Below are 20,113 nucleotides of genomic sequence, written 5' to 3' on the forward strand. Positions count from 1 at the left end.
CGACCTCTTGCCAACTCGGGTCACTTAGTTTGTGCTACTGAGTGTGCGGAATGCGAGGGAACAATTCTAAACGTTCGCAGACGTCGGCGCGCCAAGCTTCTCCTCTCGTAGGCCACGCGCTGACTTCTTGGCAGTGTCACTAGATGGCGCTGCCAAAAAAGCGCGTAAGAGAAGCTCGATTGTCGTACGAAGCGTTGCTTAGCGTTCGCACGCACCGACGCGGCATCTATTTTGGAGTCCAGGCGCAGGGTTCGCGGCGCGGCGCTAGATGGCACTGATAGATGGCACCGAGCAGAGTTACTGTGCAGAGTTGGGCTTCTGCTTTCCACGTGCCGCTCCGTTGCATTTCGCCAAGCGCAGTCACGTGGAACAGCGAATTGCTGCAGAGAAGCCGACCTACCGCGACGCCGTTTTCTCCTTTTTGTTTCGTCAATTCTAGCGACACCGGCATCAGTGCGGCGCATTTTGTTGTGTAGGAATAGAGTGTACTAGATTGGGGGAGTGGGTCCAACGCAGGTCCAAGCTGAGGCTTTCTTTATTGAAAAGTTGGTGGCGCCACCGTCGCTTTCTCCCGAATGAGCAGCCCCGCGCGCCGGCCGGACGCTTGTCGCGTCGGAGACCCTACCGAAGCTGCATGGAGCTTTGACAGGCGCATACTCGGTGGCGGCAACACTGATGTTATTCCCCACCGATCTATTCTAAATAAAATGGGAAAAAAAGCGGCGGGAAGAATGCAAACGACGGAAGAACGACGGTGTGTTGAACAGACGACAGCTACTCAGCCCGTGAGCTCGCCTCAGCCAATGAGCGCTGCCGAAACAGCTGGAGTCAACGTTTATTGGCCGGAGATTCATATTAAGGCGACGGCAGCACCGCCACAATTTCCACGTTTTTTGCTTCACCCTCGGCGCTTGCAAAGGCGTCCGCTGGACCCACTCCACAATTCTAGTACACTCTAGTTGGAAAAACGCGGTAGCTTTTGCGCGGATGCATTATTCTTTTGTGCGGCTCCATACGTGTTTTCATTTCACGATATATTTTTGCTCGCGCGGGGCAAAGCCATGATAATGGAAACAAGCGCTAACGACACGAAACAAAGCAAACCAAACAAGAGCGCGCGAGAGCTGACGCCAGCAGACGGTAGCACGAAACGAGTTGTCCGGCTGATATAGCATACGAGTACACATCTAGCAGTAGGCGGGTCCGCATCACACCAGTTTCCTGCGGGCACGTCTTCTAAAGCGGCCGCTGCCATTGGTCTCCGCAGTTCGCGGCTCGCGTCTTTCATCTCCATCTCCGCGTTCGCTGTTTCGTCTTTCTCTGTGCTCGTTCGCTGTGTCACGCCCACGCTGAGCTGCGCTCTAAAAAAGTAGCAATAAATAAGATTGACGAGATAATGGATTTGAACGTAGCCCCTGCGCGAACGAGAGGTGGCTTCACTGCGCAAACGTGGTTTGCAAGATGGCGGACCTACTGCAAATCTGGCTGCCTGCGGGAGCCATTTACGTCATTCTAGCCCCATGTGTCCTTCGGAAAGCGCCAAAGAGGAATCTCGCTGCAGTACATGGTTCGTACATAGGTCATTTCGACGGTGGCAATACGTTGTGTCGCTATATTAATTCATTGCTAACCGAATTACTGTCGAGAGTAGATGGTTTTCGTCGCTTTTTTGCGTAACTTACTGTTAAAACCCCTCTGCTGTTCTCTTTAACGAAGTCCATGAAGCAGTGTTCGAAAGTAGTTCTGAGGTGGACGACCATTCAGGCAGACAGGTAAGGAAATAAACAGGAACATAATAAGTAATACACGGGAGTGTATACAAATAGCAGCTGCGCATAGGACATATATTTTAATGGGAGCTAAAACTGCAAGACAGTGCGGAACGTCCGACAATGAGAGGGCAACTCATTCGCTATCATGCACATTCTTATCAGCCTAGGCGCAACGTTTATTTTGTTTATCAGACTTTTATTAGCCTTTTCTGGTATTTACGTGAGCGAAGTCGTGTAATGCATTAAGACCGCCTTGTATCGTACTCCTTGTGAGCGGCTGTAGCTCTCTTTTTGTCATTTCAGAAATAAATTTAGCCGGTAGAAAGAAAGCGGCGAGTGAACTGACAGCTCCAATCGGCGTAACAGTGACGTATATTCGGTCTGTCGTATTGACAACCAGTGTTTTCAGCAGGAAAGTGGCGTTTTGCCTGCGAAGAAAGAAAGGGGGATCAAAACAGGTTTCGTTAAAAATGACCACAAAACACGATGAAGCCCGCACTAACTTTTATCGACTCTAGCAAGTGCTATTGTCCTATAGAATTTTAATTTGGGTAGCTTTAATATGTAAAATCTGATGTACCGTTTTACCCTATTACGGTGTTTCATCAAACAATTTCACAGAACTTTCCAAATACTTCGCTGAAATTTTTATTTAAAATATGTAGGATGGGAGATTTAAGTTTTCGTATTAACCACAAAACAGTTACCAACGAAGCAAGGTTAATATGAAGAGTAAGATTTTTTTTTCGCTTTCCCTGAACTGGGTAAGAATAATTTATGCGAAAGCATTATATCCCTCATGAGGCTGAAAATCCGGCGTTGGCGTGACCACAGATGGTCCAAAAAGGGTACGAACCCTCGACCTTTGGTGGGAGTCGAACCCACCACCGTTGATGTTAATTAAGGCAGAGTTATTTAAGATAGTGTTAATTAAGGCACCCCTACCCATGAGCTTTGGTGGGATTCGAACCCTCGACCTTTGGTGTAATTGAGGCAATGTTAATTAAGATTAAGGTAATTAAGGCACTCAACCCTCGTCCCTTGGTGTGAGTCGAACCCACGGCCTTGCGTTGTGCGCACCTTGTGACGAACACGGTTGGTCACATGACGACGCGGCGCTTCTGTTGACGCGGCCGCTCGACCCACGTGACTCCGCCAGTGGCGCCACAGGACGTCGCCGCGCGTCTGCTGACGTGGACGCAATCCTATCACATTCATCCACGTAGGGATAAATAACCGCCCCTTGAATTTTTATTGTCTCGCCACGCATGCATAAAATAAAAATTAACCACGATGAAAAGCGTTGATGTACAAGCTCTACTTTAGTCGCTGAAATTAGCTTGTTCCGTTTCCAGCGAACCAAGGAATAATAACGGTGTTCTCGACAAGCTGTGCTTGCCTTTGCCGATAATAATATCAATTGATTAGACAACTGCCGGCCGTGATTGCTTAGTGGCTTAGGCGTTAATTGCGCTGGTACACACTAGGTCATGGGATCAAATCCCGGCCGCGGCGGGCGCATTTCGATGAGGGCAAAATGCAAAAACGTCCGCGTGCTGTCCATTGGGTGCACCTTAAATAACTCCGGGTGGTCAAAATTAATTCGGAGTTCCCCACTACGGCGTGCCTCATAATCATATGGCCGGTTTTGGCACGTAAAAACCCACAATTTAAATTTAACTTAAGCAGACAGCTACATTTTGGGCTTGTGAGTGAATGAATAATATTCAGATTAGTTATTACGATAGAAAGAAACCAGCGCGCGGACAACAAAGGGAACCAAGGCAAAGAAGACACCAGAGCGCTGAACTTGCAAATTTATTAGGCAGCGTGACATATATAGACATCTTCATGTTCATATTCAATTTGCGCATGTATGCAGCTTAGCAGTTTATCATCAGGGCGTGAAGCCTGGGCTGCGAAATTTCATTTTTATTACATAATAAAAATCACGTTGAGCTAAGACACTGCTTGCCTAATATATGAATCATTTCTTCTTCTATTAGTTCACGCACTTGTTTGCTGTTACGGCTGCTTATTATTTTCGCTTCATAGAAAGATGGCTGACATGCGCCCATGTTTATCCTATTTATTCATCGTCAACCCTCTGTCAGCATCTTTTCGCATAAGCATTAAGTGTATGGATGCGTTGAAGACATAAATAACAAAGCGATCAACTTTCTACAGTCGCCTTATGTTGTGAGCCGTGTTGGTAACGCTTTTCTCCTTGGGTCGCGGCTCGAAACTCTCCTACATATTGAGAAAGGTAGCTAATTGATGAGGGTGACTTGGTCGGAGTAATGTCTTTTTATATTTTATTTATCCTACATGTCTTTCTGGGTATTTATAAACTATATCTTAGGTACCTTCCGCAGTGACGACTCAAACGTCTGATTGTGAAATGGCTGAATCACTCCTGTTTTTCTGAAACAGTGTCAGATCGTTGTGCTTTGGCGAGAAAGTCATCGTTGTACACAAATGGCTTACATATGAGGTCATCGCAATGTCTTAGGAAACGTGAGCCCTTGAACTAAAATTGATTTTGTCTTTGGAATATCCTGAGAATTATGGGGTTAAAATTCATTTTTTTGCCAGGGGATAACCCTCGCAATGAAATGGGACTAGGCCTCTTACTTAGCCGAAGACCCTTGAGCAATCTGCAGGGTATTCGCGTCACTGTAAAAAGTCACTAAAAATCGTGGACGGGTTAAGTTGTTAAGTTTAGTGGCTTTCTCGCTAAGTTGGCGGCACTTATTCTGACCGTTTGTGTTCTCGTGTATAAATTGGTACTTACTCGACAACCTCGATGATGATTCGCGCTGAAATGTTGGCCCTCACTATCGCTCTGAAGTCGGTCATGAACGTCCTCACGTTCACGGCAAGCGTGACGGTCAGGTTGCGGACAGTGACGTCGGCGTAAACGTACGCGCCGCATTCGTCGATTCGGGCGATGACGTCACCCGACTGGCGCAACCTGGACAGGCCTCGGATGGTTCCGTTGCTGACTTTGACTCGAGCGAGTCTGGCGAACATGTCTGTTGTCAGGGCAGGCAGCGGGCTCGGGTCGAGCTTGTATGAGGTTAGCGCATTCCGGAAGGCCACTTCGAACGTCGTACACCTCGTGCATTGTACTGTAAATGAAGGGCGCAAATTCAAGAACGTAAGCTTACACACTTTTTTATAATGCGCCAAATAAATTGTCAAGGCCAGAGATGAGTTTCATATGTGGCTTTATTGAGGCTTTATCCTAATCTCCTGACGTCAAGTTTACGCAACCGCCGACACAAGCATTAGACGATACCCGCGGCGTTGTTTGAACAGCCCAATCAAATGCTCTCCTAAATTATAGGAGGCCATTTTATTGCGATATCAATTATATGGACACTTCCCAGCGCATAGCTGCCGTCGCCGTGATGTTGTGTACAAAGGCCAAACAGTATTACATCGTCACCGTGCGCCGTACGCTGTATGTATGAGTGAAAGCTTCCGAGGGTCAGCCGACGATAGCAGCTCAATCGCGCTCGCGAGACAGAAAGGCGAGCGGAAGCGCGGTATCTTCTTTCGCGCACGAGGCACGGAGGGAGAGGCGAGGGAGGGAGGCCGGGTGGGGCGTTCTACTCTAGCGGCTGCTGCTAACTGCGCTGCCGCGCGGGCGCCGTATCTTGAAAGCGATCTGCGTCGTGCACAAAGTGCGCGCCCGCGCGGGCCTCATTTCAAAGCAATCTGCGATGTGGACAATTTACGCCACGCCGAGTGCCGGTAGGTTCGTATGCGCTGTGCTTTCGACGTTTAGTTCGCGTTGAAGCGCGAGACAGCACGAAGGTCAATTCGTTCCCTGCTGCGGCCGCGCTTCTCACTTCCGCGATTTGACAGCGAGTTTCCGCGATCATCGAGCAAGATGTGTTCATGCGTACCTGTGGGCGCATGACACCGTGCTTGTTGATTTAGTTAGTAAGCGAATGTTTACAGGTTTTGTACCTCCTAACTACTATCATTACGTCCTACAGTTGGCTACTAATGTGCTACTAATCGATGCATCGCCTCCCTGGCGAAACTACGGCATTTTTTGTTTGCTTTCAAAGCAAACACGCTTGCCTACCGTGAGTTTTTTTTTTTGAAGAACTGGCTGACAAGAGACGAGGCGTTCGCATAAGTGGAGAGAGTGTCGGTGTGTCCGAGCTAGCGCAGTGAAAGTAGATAACCGGATCAGGAGGGTGGTGCCAGTGTGAGCAATTGGTCCGCTACTGCTTGCTTAGCTTGCAGTGGCTGCTCAAAAACCGGGGTGGCGTGTAACGGTAGGTAAAAAATGCCGCTAAAATGGATCCTCAGCGAAGAAGAGATGGCGGATTAAAGTCGTATAGGTACCGAAAGGGCTCGACAACGTTATATGGTTACTTTTAGATATAGCGCAAATAAGTGCACATACACACGAACAAGAACCCGCCGTGGTTGCTCAGTGGCTATGGTGTTGGGCTGCTGAGCACGAGGTCATGGTATCGAATCCCGGCCACGGCGGCCGCATTTCGATGGGGGCGAAATGCAAAAACACCCGTGTACTTAGATTTAGGTGCACGTGAAAGAACCCCAGGTGGTCCAAATTTCCGGCGTCCCCCACTACGGCGTGCCTCATAATCATATCGTGGTTTTGGCACGTAAAACTCCATAATTTAATTTACACGAACAGGACACGACAGACGCGGACCAGCGCTTATGCACTATATCTCAATGCAACTACGCTAGACCAACTAGCCCAACAGACGGCCCTTCTGAATGTTATATGGCCATGCAAAGCGTTTTAATATACGCAGAGAAATCCACTCTCCCCGCCCGCGCCTAGTAGCCAAAGTAGCCCGCGTCGAGCAGCCAACGTTTAATTCTTTCGAAACGGTCCAGTACCGGGCTATTAATAATAATAATAATTTAGTTTTGTTTGACATGTTAATGCGAGCGCGTAGTTTAACGTGGTGCCTTTTTGCGGTTTTGTGAAGTTCAACCGAGAGCTCTATAAAACATTATTTACATTGAAATGTCATGTATGAAACAAGACCTTCAGGACTCCAGGTGATTGGGGGAGCTCGCGATCCAGATATAAAACACCTAGCCTGCGCAAAACATTCGGGTTATACTCTGGTAACTGTCCTGCCATTTTTGTTCTTTTCTGTATTAGGAGACGCAGTTTCGACACGGGCATATACGTGTATAGCTGGTAACAGCTGGAGTGTTGACCCGCCGCGGTGTCAGTCAGCTAAGCAGTCAGTTGCGCTGCTGAGCACGAGGTCGCGGGATCGAATCCCGGCCGCGGCGGCCGCATTTCGATGGAGGCGAAATGCAAAAACGCCCTAGTGCTTGCCGTGTGCTTGCGTTGTAGTGCACGTTAAAGAACCTCAGGTGGTCAAAATTAATCCGGAGCCCTTCGCTACGGCCTGCCTCAAAATCAGAACTGGTTATGGCACGTAAAACCCTAGAAAGAAGAACATCTGCAATGTTGAGATAATGTTTGCCGTCTTTTGTTTATTCTAGTTCGTCGTGCCATTACTTACACCACATGTGTGGCAGTGAACCTTGTATTGTGACTCGATGTACGTTACCCCTTTATAGCCATGGGTGCTTTACGTTTCGACTGTGGTGCTGCTAATTTGTTAAGTATACTACGATAACTCGTGCCAAATTTAGGTTTGCGGGTGCTTAAATATGAATACTTACGCTCTGTACGCCGCTCTCCGAGCGCGTGGACGGCTTCGTCAACAGCGTAGAAGACTTCAGCTTCCAGCCGCTCGTTTACCTTCTTGTTGATATATCTCTGAAGACTGGTTACCTTGTTCAGTAAACGCAGTATTGGGCTTAGGAAGCGGAAGTGGATTTGCACCTCACTGGTATCGTTCATCTCGAGCCGTTGCAACATGAGCTTGTTGTTCACCCTTGAGAATAAAAGGAAGAGAAGGAAAATGGGGGTGTTTCATGGTGCGCAGCAAGAAAATGTGCTCCTCTAAGGGTGTTTTATTGTGTTGATAACTTACTTCCTTACACCCTCATAAAAGACTATGTGAAGACATAAAACAGCCTAGTGAAGCAGGCGACATCAGTTAGGTAGCCATACTTTACAGGCTGTACAGCGATAATTCGAATTCTCTGAAGAGCCCTATGCATGCGAAGAAACTACTTGTTTGTTCCTAATGCCCCATTTGTGCTTTTAATGAACAACGATTGGTAAAGTACTGTGTAATGACAGAAACTGGCTAACTTTAGGAATACTGGGATGTGAAAGTTGTTTTATAATAATTGTGATAACGACTATTAATTATTCGCAACCTATTCGAAAAGTATTCGATTCGCTTCTGGCACTATTTGATTCGTATTCGATCCGGTCTTGAAAATTACTATTCGCACACCTATATCCGTTACTCAATCACTACCCTTGTCTTTAAGGTGCTCGGTGAAGTCATCCCGAAATGTTTTTTGAGATGCTTATAAAAATTGGCAGTTTCGCCCGAAACGCAAAGCATCGATTGCGATAGCAAATTAGTAGAGAGTTATACGAAGCAAAGATAGTAGTTAAATGGGCCGTATAAAGTTGTAAACATTCGCCTACTAACTAAATGGACAAACACGGCGTCACGCGCGCACAGGTAAACATAAACACATCTCGCTCGAGGACCTCGGAAACTCTCTGTTAAAACGCCGGAGTGAGAAAGCGCGCCAGCAAATGCGGGCAAATTGACCTTCGCGCCGTCTCTCGTCTTGCTTCAACGCGAACTAAACGTCAAAAGCGCAGCGCATACGAAGCTACTGGCCACTTTATGCTCATCGCAGATCGCTTTGAAGATGAGGCCCGCGCGGGCGCGTACTTCGCCCGCATCGCAGATTGCTTTCAAGATACGGCACACGCGCGGCCGCGCTGTGAGCTGCAGCCGACGGGGCAGAACGCACCCCCCCCCTTCCTCTCCCTCTCCGTCGCTTCGTCCCCGTGCCTTGCGCGCGAAAGAAGACCGCATGCTTCCTGCCTTCCTCCCTCGCGTGCGCTGCATTGAGCCGCGATTGCCGGCTCACCCTCGTACGTTCTCACTCACACATACAGCGTATGGCGCGCGGTGACGATTTTATCGCCGTTGGACTTTATAGGGAACCTCACGGCGACGGCAGAAATGCGCTTGGGGTGTACAGATAACTGCTATCGAAATAAAAATAATTTAAGAAAAAGCCGTGCTGAACACCCGCTTCGGTTCTAACTTCGGTACATCAGATTGCCAATCGGAAATGTGAAGTGTCGGGCATTCCTCCGCAGTTACTGCAGATAATACTGAAGCACATGAAGACCACAGTGGCGCCTCTAGCTGCTATGATAGACTAGCGCTATGATGTTCAGTTTATCGATAACGCACAATCAAGGTAAAACAATTTAAGTGAAGCTTTAGCACTAAAATTTAAAGGTTGCCTCTGCACACTTTATGACAGGGGCCGTGCCACGTCCGCAGTAAATGTAAATAGAGTAGATTGCTCCGCCACGCACCTGCGAATGTTTCCTCCAACCGATTTAGCATGAACCAGTGCAAAACTTACTGCGCATAATATTGCACCGCCGCCGATGCTACTGACTGAAGCGCTATGATTCGCTGACGCTTGGCAGCTGATCTATAAAACAATAGCATGCTGGAACAAATTCAACGAGGCCAATGGCAGAAAGTGATAGGTAGGACAGGAAATAAAAGCAAAAGCCCTGTCCATGGGCCCTGTCTCTTCAATGACCCACTACGAATGTAATGTACGTCAAGGGTCTGGGCCAGTATAACGTAAAGCTACTCCAAACTGGTTTTATACCATTTCTGCAATCAGCCCTCCGTGATTGGTCGAACATTTTTCGGGCTACCCCCACTTCGCCTGTCTGTCACGCCACGTCACGAAAATGATGAGAGCTCTGCGTTTATATGACGTGTACACACCGATTATGCTTGATTAGACAGAACAAAAGACGCATATTTGTTTGCAGTTCCACATCTTTTTTGCCGTCATCCCTCCGTTATTCGTCAAAAGGTTTGGGGCTGCGCGCACTCCACCTTTCTTTCACGCGACGTAACAAAACCGCGAAAACTCACCACGTCGAAGTAAGGTGTACGCATTGAAGATGCGATATGATGCCGAAAAAAGTGATTTTTTTAATATCCGGAGAGTGCTCCGTTTCGAGAGTGCTAGAAGATGTCTGCTCACCGATTTTTCTGGCACTGACTACTTGTAGCTGCCAGGTAAAACGGATTTACTTGCGCATGATAAAATGTTTTTACGGGGCCGTATAACGGTGTCGAGTCGTTTCGGTATGTATGCGGCATTGCTCCGCCAGCTCTTCTTAGCTGAGGATTCCTTTTAGCGGCATCTTTAAGGCGTCCATTGCGCGCCGTAGCGATTCGCGACTAGCCATCGCAAGCTAAGCAACGGGTAGTGGACCAATCACAGACGCCGGCACCACCCTTCTTATCTGGTTATGCACTTTCACTGCACTAGGTCATGCACACCGAAACCCTATCTACATCTGCGCGCTCCTCACCTCTTGTCAGCCAATTAGACAAGACAAAACAACTAAAGTAGGCAATGTTATTCGCTTTGAAACCAAACAACTATGACCTCCTGTAAACGATGAGAGTGTTTGGTTGGGCGGTTCAAACAATGCGGCTGGTCACCGCTCGATGCTTGCGTTAGTGTTTACGTAAATTTGTCGTCAGTGTTTTGCATTAAAAACAGAATGGAATAGTTTTACGTTATAGGGCGCCAGATTGACATGCGTAGCCTACTGTGACCACGTGAGGTGCTCGAGCTATAACTTAGTGCGAACCGCTGGGAAACAAACCCGTACTGCTTAAATTTTAGTTGCTGTAAATGTTGCAGTGCCTTAGCACTCTTAAATTCTTGAAGGTGCATGTGCCACACAATACTTTTTAGCACCTTGAAAATAACGAGAGAGTGAACAAAGGGTGTTCTTCTAACGAGTAGAGCCACTTACGAAATATTCAAAAAAGGTGGGATTGCAAAAAGGGTGTTTTGATATCCAATCCTCCCTCCAGGGTGTTATTTTCCTGAGTGCGTCTATAAAGTGCACGCGCTATAATAAGTGCTCATCTCATTATTCATGTGCATGGCTATTACTCTCACGATAGGGAACAGTGGGTCTATAAGAGGCTATTTCATGCCACTCTAAAGGCGACTAGGGGAACCAACGAAACTGTTCCTTGCCGTTTATGCAACTTTTATTGATTACGAAAATGCGTTTTTGTCAGGAGGCTTGTAGGTCTTGCGTAGTCAAGGTATAAAAAAGCACATGGATCGCTAAGGTTCCATAACTATTTTACAGAAAAACAATTATTCCGGCCAACGAAGCCGTCAGGCAAGGTAACACAATTTTTTTTGTAATTTTCCGCACGTAGTTCGTGGACAATCGAAGCGTGACTAAGTTGGGACCACCCAGGACGCGCTCTTTCGTTCATGTTTTAGCCAGTTCCTGTAATACCAGCTTTGGCAAGCAGATAAGTAGCAAAGGGAGATCACCTTTGGGAGTGACTGCCAAAGGTGTTCAACTTTGAAATCTCCGGTTCGCGACTGCGGACTTCTAAAGGCAAGGATGATATATCAGCAACCTGTAGCTGCGGTTTGTGATAGTGTCGCGTTGTTCAGCAAGGCTGGGGTGTGACTCACAACCAAATATGAAACTGTTGTTCGAGACAATGCTTAACATAAAAAAAGATTGAAGACCGAGCCAGTGTTAATAATCAAGTTCTTAAAATTTTTCAGTCGACGCCGTCCGAATAGGCAAAAATATGTGAAAGCTGGTGGCCACTATATCTGAATAAAAATCATACACGTAGGACTGCAAGAAATACACTTCTACGCGGTTTGTAAATTGCTATGCATCAGCTGTTTAGCAGGTGCCTGCCTTTCCCATCCTCGCTCTTTGTTGGACTAACAGGGCGCTGCCTGAGTGACAGATTAGGAAAGCATTGTAATTCGGCACAAACATGTCTTGCACTACGTGTAGAGCCTGTGGATGAGAAACGCTTGCGCGGAACTGCTTTGCTTGGTTGAGACACTAAGAAAAATAGCTTGAGCAACGACGATTTCAAGGTTGCGTGCTGAGTGCGTCCATATCCGCATTACATCTTTTGAATACGTATTCGCATTTCTTAAGTTGGACTGCATGTGGGCTTGGTCTTTATTGTGTTTTTCAGGGAATACATGTATCAATTTGAGATGTGATATAGCCAGCATGACATCTGTGATTGCACGCAGGTGTTCTCGGCGTGTATTGTATGCCATGATCGCTTTCGAATAAAGCATTTGTTGCAAATTACCGGTAGTACTAGCGGTAATTCTCAACAAATGATTTAGTTGAGCAGGCAAAGCATAACACATGTTCTGTCCTTCCCACCCATCATTGTCTTATCTGCGCTATAAGCCATATGATGATAACGTCCTAATCGTCAGTTCTTGCCAAGGGTTGCAAAGCTCCCTCTGGTGATCATGGAATTTTGGCGCGCTTTGCGTGCGATTGTTCGTTGGGGACAATGGGAGCGCGCGCGTCTAACGCACAAGAAGAGCTTGAGCGGACTCTCTCTTGAAGAGGGGATAAACCTTGCGTCTATCGCTGTTTCTTCTCCTTTCTTTTTATTCTTCTACAACGTGGCCATTCCCGCAATCCGCGTTTGCACTCGCGTTTTGCTTTTGATTAATACTACGCAAAGCAAGATGAACGGCTTAATCTTTGCGGAGAACATTGCTCATAGCTTGTTTTTATGTGGCTACATATCAGCGATTCTCTCGAATAAGGTAACTCTGCCGCTGCGTAGGCAGGACGGGACATTCAGCTACTTATTTCGTTTCTCGGTCACCGTGCAGCGAAGGCCGCCGTTGTTTTTATTTTGACGTAGCAGCATAGTGCATTGTGGCTTTGATTGAGCGATGAATTCTTGTAAGCCCGATCGTACAACATAGAAGCGCTTGAAATGTTCGGGAATCACTGATGCCAACGTTTCCACAACATATTCGTCATCTATTCGAATAGCTATAAACAGACTCACATCTCTTCGACACGGAGCGATGGCGTCGATGTCTTGCGTTAACGGTAGAAGAGGTACAAACAACACGCAATCATACATCTAGAACGCACAAATTTTCTCAGCTTGATTGAAGACACAGACATAACATTTTTTTCAGCACGTGAATTCAATTGTGAAGAAAGCCTCAATTGGTCTACACGTATTGGCTAGATGTATACACTTTTTTAAATACGAATATCTTGTTAATCTCTACTACAGTTTCAATCAGACTCGCAGTATTTACGGCATTGCTACCCGGCCATGGGAACATAAAACTCACTTTACGCCAATCGACCTACTTCAAAAAAGAGACTCACGAATTATATCCAATAATGCACTGCGACATCGCACAAATAACTTTTTTTACGGTTCTGAATACTCAGAGGTGTGTGACATTGTTAATACAAATTGCGTCTTCAATACTTTTAATTAATACCAAAAAAAACGTTTAGGTAAGTGTCTCGACATTTTCCTCTCGAACAGACAAGTCTTCATTACGTCATCGGTTTCTTCTCTTCCACATACATACTATCCAACTATAGAAGTGAAATATTTCGATATAAACAGAATGATTGAAATAATCACAAATAATGCTTGTTTGCTTGTTTTGAATAGTGTATTTGTATAATGCTTTTTTCTGCTTGGGTGATGTTGTGCTGTTTTGATTATTGTTGAAACACTGCTGTGCAGTTCGTATACTGCTAATGATGTCATGTGCCCCATAGAATTATTTGTTGGGACCCTCTAACGTCTGTTTGTCGCGGCAAATTTGAAATTTGATGTGGGAACAAACAGTGCCGTTCTCTAAGGGGCAAAATTTTTTGTAAGACTCCCCCCCCCCCCTAAATGCATAACATTTGCAGAAAATCAAGCCTGCCGTTGCATAAAAAAGGGTTTATCAAGAATAAACCGAGAACGGCACTGTTTGTTTATGCAAATATGTGCAAGTCAATTTCAATATTATATAACATCAGAACCTTGGTACCAAAATGGTTAAAACTTCAATTATACTATGCCCTTGTTCATTCACATCTACACTACTGTCTACTAATCTGGGGTACAACTACTAAGACAAATTTAGATAGGTTGACAATCCTACAAAAAAGAGCTGTTCGTTGCATAGAGAAACTTAAACGAATTGACCACACAGCGCCATTTTTTCCAAACGAAACATACTCAAAGTAGATCAGTTATTCTAATTAAGGCTTGCTATGTATACACATAAGGAAATTTTGCATGACCCAAATACCCTGTCCACATCTTCGACATCTGACAACTCACAATATCACCTTAGGCATAACCGACTTAGAACACCTATGTTTAGAACCAATTATGGTACTCAGACACTCGCCTACCAAGTACCTCATTTCCTAAATAATAATCGAGAAATCGCTAATATGATTCAGGAATGGAGGTGGGCTTACAGTCTCAAGAAAAAGGTTAGAAATTATCGTTTGCTTAGCTCTTAACACTCCAGCACGCTGCTTAGCTCTCCTATTTGGTCTCGATATTTCTTTCCCATTTTTTTTAGTCTCTACTCGTTCTCTTACATTTTTTTCTCCTATTTGATGTATAATGTTTTGTAACACTGATTAGTATTATTTGTTTGTTTAAATATTTCCTTGTTCTCTCGCATTAACTGATGCTATACTATGTATACAGTGTAAGAATCTTGCTTTTTTGTATTTGATTGCCTGCCGCATACACTTTCTTCATTTTTTTTCTACATTGTTGCACTATCCTTCCTAATGTCCCACCCGCTGAGTAATGTATGGGTACGGGGGCCTCTGTGAGGCAGCTGCATCTGCCTTTAGCCCCTTCATCCCAGACAATGAATTGTCTAAATAAAGCATTACCAAAAAAAACCGTCTCCGTGGGTATAGCTGCTGTTGCGCGCGGTCCGAAGCACGAGCGCTTCGTCCTTTTCTGTGTCGTTCTTGTTCCAACAAACTGCCCCGCGCGCAGAAGTTCACAGAAAGTTTGATTCCAGCGGGTACAGGTGTTGAACGACCCGTTCAACGGTAGATCCGCCCGGTTGTCTCAAGGTACAAGTTCTTGTGTTGCCATCCCTTCTTTTATGGAGCTCCTCCAATCGAACAGTGCTCCATAATTGCCGGGGCTTGCTGGGCTCTTGTGGAAGGACGAGGTCGCCTTTCTTAATTCTGTCGAACGATGTCGTTGACTTGGAGCATTCACATTGTTCTTAACTCTGAGAGTATTCTTTGGACCAACGTTCCCAGAAAGTTCTTCGAGTTTTTTCTCGTTGTTCCCACGCAGGTAGTATACGGCAACCATCGGCTGTGATCTCGCCCCATGTTAAGTCGGGAAGTGCAGATATTCGCTTTTCAACGAGAAAGTGAGCCGGGGAGAGAGGTTCCAGATCTCGACAGTCGGTACAAACGTATGTGATTGGCCGGGATTCGATCACAGCCTCTACTTCAGTTAAAGTTGTTTATAGCTGTTTCTCCGCAAGATATCCCTTGCCGATACACTTCTTCAACGTCAGCTTGACAGTCCTGATAAGTCTCTCGTAAAAACCGCCCCACCACGGTGCATGATCGGCGACAAATTTTCATTTTATTTGATGGTTCGCAATGAAGTTACAAACTTCTTCGTTTCTCCATGACTTCCACAATCTCGAAAGCTCTTTCTTGCTCTTCTTGAATGCTAAGGCGTTGTCGGAATATATAACAGAAGGAAGTCGCCGCCGCGACACAAAGCGTCGGAAAGCGTTGAGAAACTTGTGGCTGTCATGTCTTCTAGTAGTTCGAGGTAAACAGCTCTAATCACGGCGCACGTGGACAGGCAAATATACACTTTGGCGTAGTCATCTGGATATTTAACGTAGAGGGGACCGGCGAAATCTAGTCCTGTTTCTTGAAAGGGTTCCGAAGCAGTCACTCTTTCAGGTGGTAACGGTGCAGTCACTTCGGAGAAAGCTTTGACGTTGTAGCATTGGCACACGATGGATCCTCTGATGACCTTCTTGACTAGCTGCCGTCCTCGTAATATCCAAAGTCTTTCCCCTATTTGTACAAGTGTATCCCGAACTCCTGCATGAAGAAGTTGCCGACGGTAAGACGGTCCTTTGGTAGGACGATTGGATGTTTTTCATCGTATGATTTCTTACTGTATTGTAGGCGTCCTGCGACTCGAAGAACTCCATTGTCGAGGAAGCATGTCACGTCCCGAAATATAGAATCATTTATATGTTGAGCTCCTTTGGAGGCGCGGTCGATTTCAGGAGAAAAGGTTGAGCCTTGAACCTTCTTTACCCAGTATAGTTCGCCGGGTTTTACTTCTTCTGCATTCAGGGTTCCCCGGGACACACTTTTCCGCTTCAACTTCAAGGTAAATCGCAGTATCCAAGCTGTAACACGGTGTAGTCGCGTAAGAGAGCTGTAGTTGTGAATGTCCATAATAGGTGGTTCAGTGTGCATGGCGACTTCCAAGCATGGTACCCGATGAGTACGCTCCTCCATGACACTCGGTGGAAGATCGGTTGAGTTCGCTATACGGTGTGGTGGCCATTCATTGTCTTCACAAGTAAGCCAATGGGGTCCTGTCCACCAGGCTGAGCTTGTTGTTAATTCACGGTCCGAAACTCCTTTTGTCAAAAAATTAGCAGGATTTTGCTTTCCAAGGCAATGTCTCCACATTGTGATGTCCGTTTTACTCTGAATCTCCGTCTCCCTATGGTGAATGAAGTCTTTCCATCTGTTAGGATCGCCGGCAATGCAGTACAGCGCTATCATTGAGTCATTCCAAAAATGCACTAATGTAATGTCCTCGGCTATCTCTTGACGCACGTACTCGTACATTCGTGCTGAGACGAGACAGGCTAGTAGTTCGAGTCTGGCAAGGCTAGTCTCTGTCGTTGGGGCCAACCTGGATTTGCACAAGACTATTGTTGAGCTTTTGTCGTTCGTGCATCCTGCTGTGCAAATGTAGCAAACGTCACCGCAGGCTGATTTACTGGCGTCAGCGAAAAAATGGAGTCCGTATTTGTCGCCAAGCCCATGTACGCCCTATCGGTAGTACCGGGGAATTTAAATGTCACAGAGCTGGCGGAAGTTCATTGCATGAACTCTTTCATTCGTGTAGAGCGTCCCGTGGTAACTGTTCTTCCCAGTCAAAGCCTTTTCTCCAAAGGTTTTGAAAACATATCTTCATCCTTATTGTAAAAGGAGTCCGTATACCGAGAGGGTTGTATAGGCTAGGGGTCGTCTGTAGCATGAACCGCTTGGTATCAGTTCTTTGTTGAACAAACTCTATAGCGTTTCTCGGACTAAACGACAGTACGTTGGTGTTAGGATGTCATACCAATCCCAGGACTTTCAGTACTCCTGTCAGTGGTCCGAGAGGTAACTCCGGAGGTTGCGTCGATTGAGTACCAAGAACGCGTGGGTCGTTCGAATCCCACTTGTGTAGCCTCATAGAGGCACTTGCGAATATCTCGGTGGCTTCTGACCGCAGTTTGAACGCGTCTTCGACGGAGTCCGGTCCTGTTAAAATGTCGTCAACATATATGGAACCCCACAACCTTTTTGTAGTTTCGGGGTAAGCAGACGACGCTTGATCCAGATGATGACGGATGGTCGCCGCCAAAAGAAAGGGACTACAGGTCGGGCCGAATGTCACTCTGGTCATACGCCAGATGCCAAACGTTGGACAACGGTTCATCTGGCTTGGGTGCTTTTTCCAACCACATGTAGCGCAAAGCGTCTCGGTCTATGCTGGTGATGCTTATTTGCAGAAACGCTTTTTCGATGTCTGCTGCTAAAGCAATGCGTTGTTTTCTAAAGCGAAGTAGCAGTCCTATGAGATCGGCATTGAGGTTTGGTCCGGAGTACAGGCTGTCGTTGAGCAAGAGCTCTCCTTTTTCATGTGAAGAAGCATCGAAGACCACCCTTACTCTTGTACTACGGTCCTCGCGGATTACTGCATGGTGTGGCATATAATACACTGGGTTTTCTGTATTATCGTCAGTGACCTTCTCGGCTACACCATTGTTAGCGTATATACATATAGCAGCATCATATTCTTGCAGAAGCTGAGGGTATCGGCGAAGCTTTCGAAGAAGTTGATTTGAACGCGTCTGTGAGTTTTCTCGATTGTTGTGGTTGAGAATTGTCGGTTTCCATGGAAGTGAAATTACGTAACGACGATTCTCCATCTTGACTGTTCTGTGGAAGAAATCCGGAACTGGGGTCGGCGTTCTGTGTCTTGTTATTTCCATCGGACTTTATCCCCATAATTTCTACGTCCCAGTAATTATCTGAGGGTGATCTTAAATTGTTCCACTGCCGCTTTCGGTACAATCTACAATCGTCTCGTTGCAGTGTGTGAAGGTAGCACAAGAGGCTACTGGTCCGTGCAGAGTCCAGCCTAAGGAAGTCTCGACAGCTTTAAGTCCATTCTCCAAATTCCGTACGTTTCCCGTGACAAATGACCAGTAATATTCACTGCCGATTAAGACATCGACAGCTTTTGGGCTTTCAGCTTGACCGTTATCGGTGAAGTAATAACTTTGGAGCTCAAGCTTGTCAGTAAAGTCTCCACTCGGTCGCCGAATGGATTGGTCGCAGATCTTGGTCGTGACGAGAGCTGCGATCAACAGTGTCTTGCAACTATGCACTGAACTCAGAGTGACACACTGTTAGGAAAGTCTTCTAGGCGTGATGCCCTCCAAAACGTTCTACTGTAAGACACTCGTGATCGAGTACTAGCCAATTAAGTTTCTCAGTCAATTGCTCGGTCACAAAAGTGCGCTGGCTGCCTCCATCCAATAAAATGCGCACCAGCGCTTTACTATCCTGGCCGGTTGCCCAAGCAACAGCTGTTTGGAGATATGAGCCATTTGGAGGTGCCAGTTCCAGTCATCTCCAGTTGTACCTGTTTAGGGAATGTCTGGGGTCCGGCGGTCGATTTAATCAACCTTGGGCCACACATTGTTTCCGCATGGCGCCGATTGCACTTTCCACATTTTACCTTTCTTATGCAATTTTTTGCTACGTGATGCTCCAGGGTACAACGGAAGCAGTGACCTGCACCTAGAAGGCGTTTTTTCTTTTCCTCGAGAGGAATTGCCGAGTCGCACTGCTCTGTACAATGGGTAGTTGATTCACAGAAAAAGCGGACATTTTGTTGACTAACGGGTTTAGTGGATGAGGTCAAAGACTCTGTGGTTGAGCGTTGATGGCACGGATTTTTTGTTAAGAATAAAGGTCGCGATGTGGATGTCGCGGTAGTGCGAAATTCTTTATCTTTGCTCTTCAACGCGTCCTCTCTTGTACAGAAACACGCAGGACTGTTCGTTCTCGAGACTCTATTTCTGTTTGAATAAACAGCAGCAAAGACTTACTGCTCGCCTTCTGTTGCTGGCTGCGCTGTGCTTCGTCGCCTGTGCTTCCAACTCCTCCCCTATCTTCAGAACTCTGGCGTACGATGGTCTTGTTGAAATCGTGTACAATATCGTGAGGAAGCGATTTCAGGAGAATGGGGTAGAGCATTGAAGAATATTTATCTTCCGATATCCCGAGAGTCTTGGGGGCACGTGTCTGGGACTGCACAGTGTCGTAGAGGCTTCAAAGTCCTACGAAGGTCATTGGGTGATCTAATGGGTTGCAAGTCGATGAGTCGCTGAATGTGATCCTGAATGATCACGTCGTCCTTAGAAAAGCGCCGCTTTAGAATATGCAGGGCATCACTGTAGCAGCTTCAAGTCGCTGCAAGTCCCGCGATCGCTAATGCCGCGTCGCCGGTCAAGACTGAGCGTAGATAGGTGAACTTGTCGACGTCGATGAGGCCACCGTTGTTGTGGATCACTTGGTTGAACTGTTTCCAAAAAGGTGGCCACATTGATGGTCGACCATCGAACTTTATAAGTTCGATCTTCGGAAGAGGAACACCGGGTTGCTGCGTGCGTTGAACGGGTTCGTTTGACGTCGACGATGACGTACGGCTGAGTGATTCACGAATCTGACGTATACGGTATTTGAGCTTCGCGGACGTCGCGGTGGCGCGATCATTGTAGTCGACAACCCAATAAACCTCTGCTTCAGCTTCCATGGTAGACAGTAGAGGAACGATGTCAGTTTCCCTCAAGTCAGTGTGAACATGATTGAGGCGTTCGCTAAGGATGCAAAGCTGCTCTTCCGTAACACTGTCTTGGCTAAGCGTTGATTTGATGTCGTTAATAAGCCGCGTTGGCTGCGATCTCTCGGCTTTGCGCTTGAGCTTGAGCGATTCCATGCTTTTGACTCC

The 20,113-nt window shown here is 46.5% G+C and overlaps 2 protein-coding genes across 2 annotated transcripts in view; both read right to left on the bottom strand.

The window, feature by feature from the left end:
* LOC119441559 (uncharacterized) overlaps positions 1-20,113 on the bottom strand; it is a 189,784-nt gene that overhangs the window by 150,538 nt on the left and 19,133 nt on the right. The gene's annotated exons all lie outside the window — the stretch shown is intronic.
* On the bottom strand, positions 1,952-7,573 carry LOC125939699 (uncharacterized). The gene is made up of 3 exons (XM_049661396.1): positions 7,476-7,573; positions 4,567-4,903; positions 1,952-2,200 (listed from the first exon to the last, which is right to left on the bottom strand). Exons 2-3 carry the CDS (start codon positions 4,803-4,805, stop codon positions 1,972-1,974), a joined length of 468 nt encoding a protein of 155 aa, XP_049517353.1. The 5' UTR covers positions 4,806-4,903; positions 7,476-7,573; the 3' UTR covers positions 1,952-1,971.

The sequence above is a fragment of the Dermacentor silvarum genome, chromosome 2 (assembly GCF_013339745.2).
Source record: "Dermacentor silvarum isolate Dsil-2018 chromosome 2, BIME_Dsil_1.4, whole genome shotgun sequence".
Taxonomy (NCBI): domain Eukaryota; kingdom Metazoa; phylum Arthropoda; class Arachnida; order Ixodida; family Ixodidae; genus Dermacentor; species Dermacentor silvarum.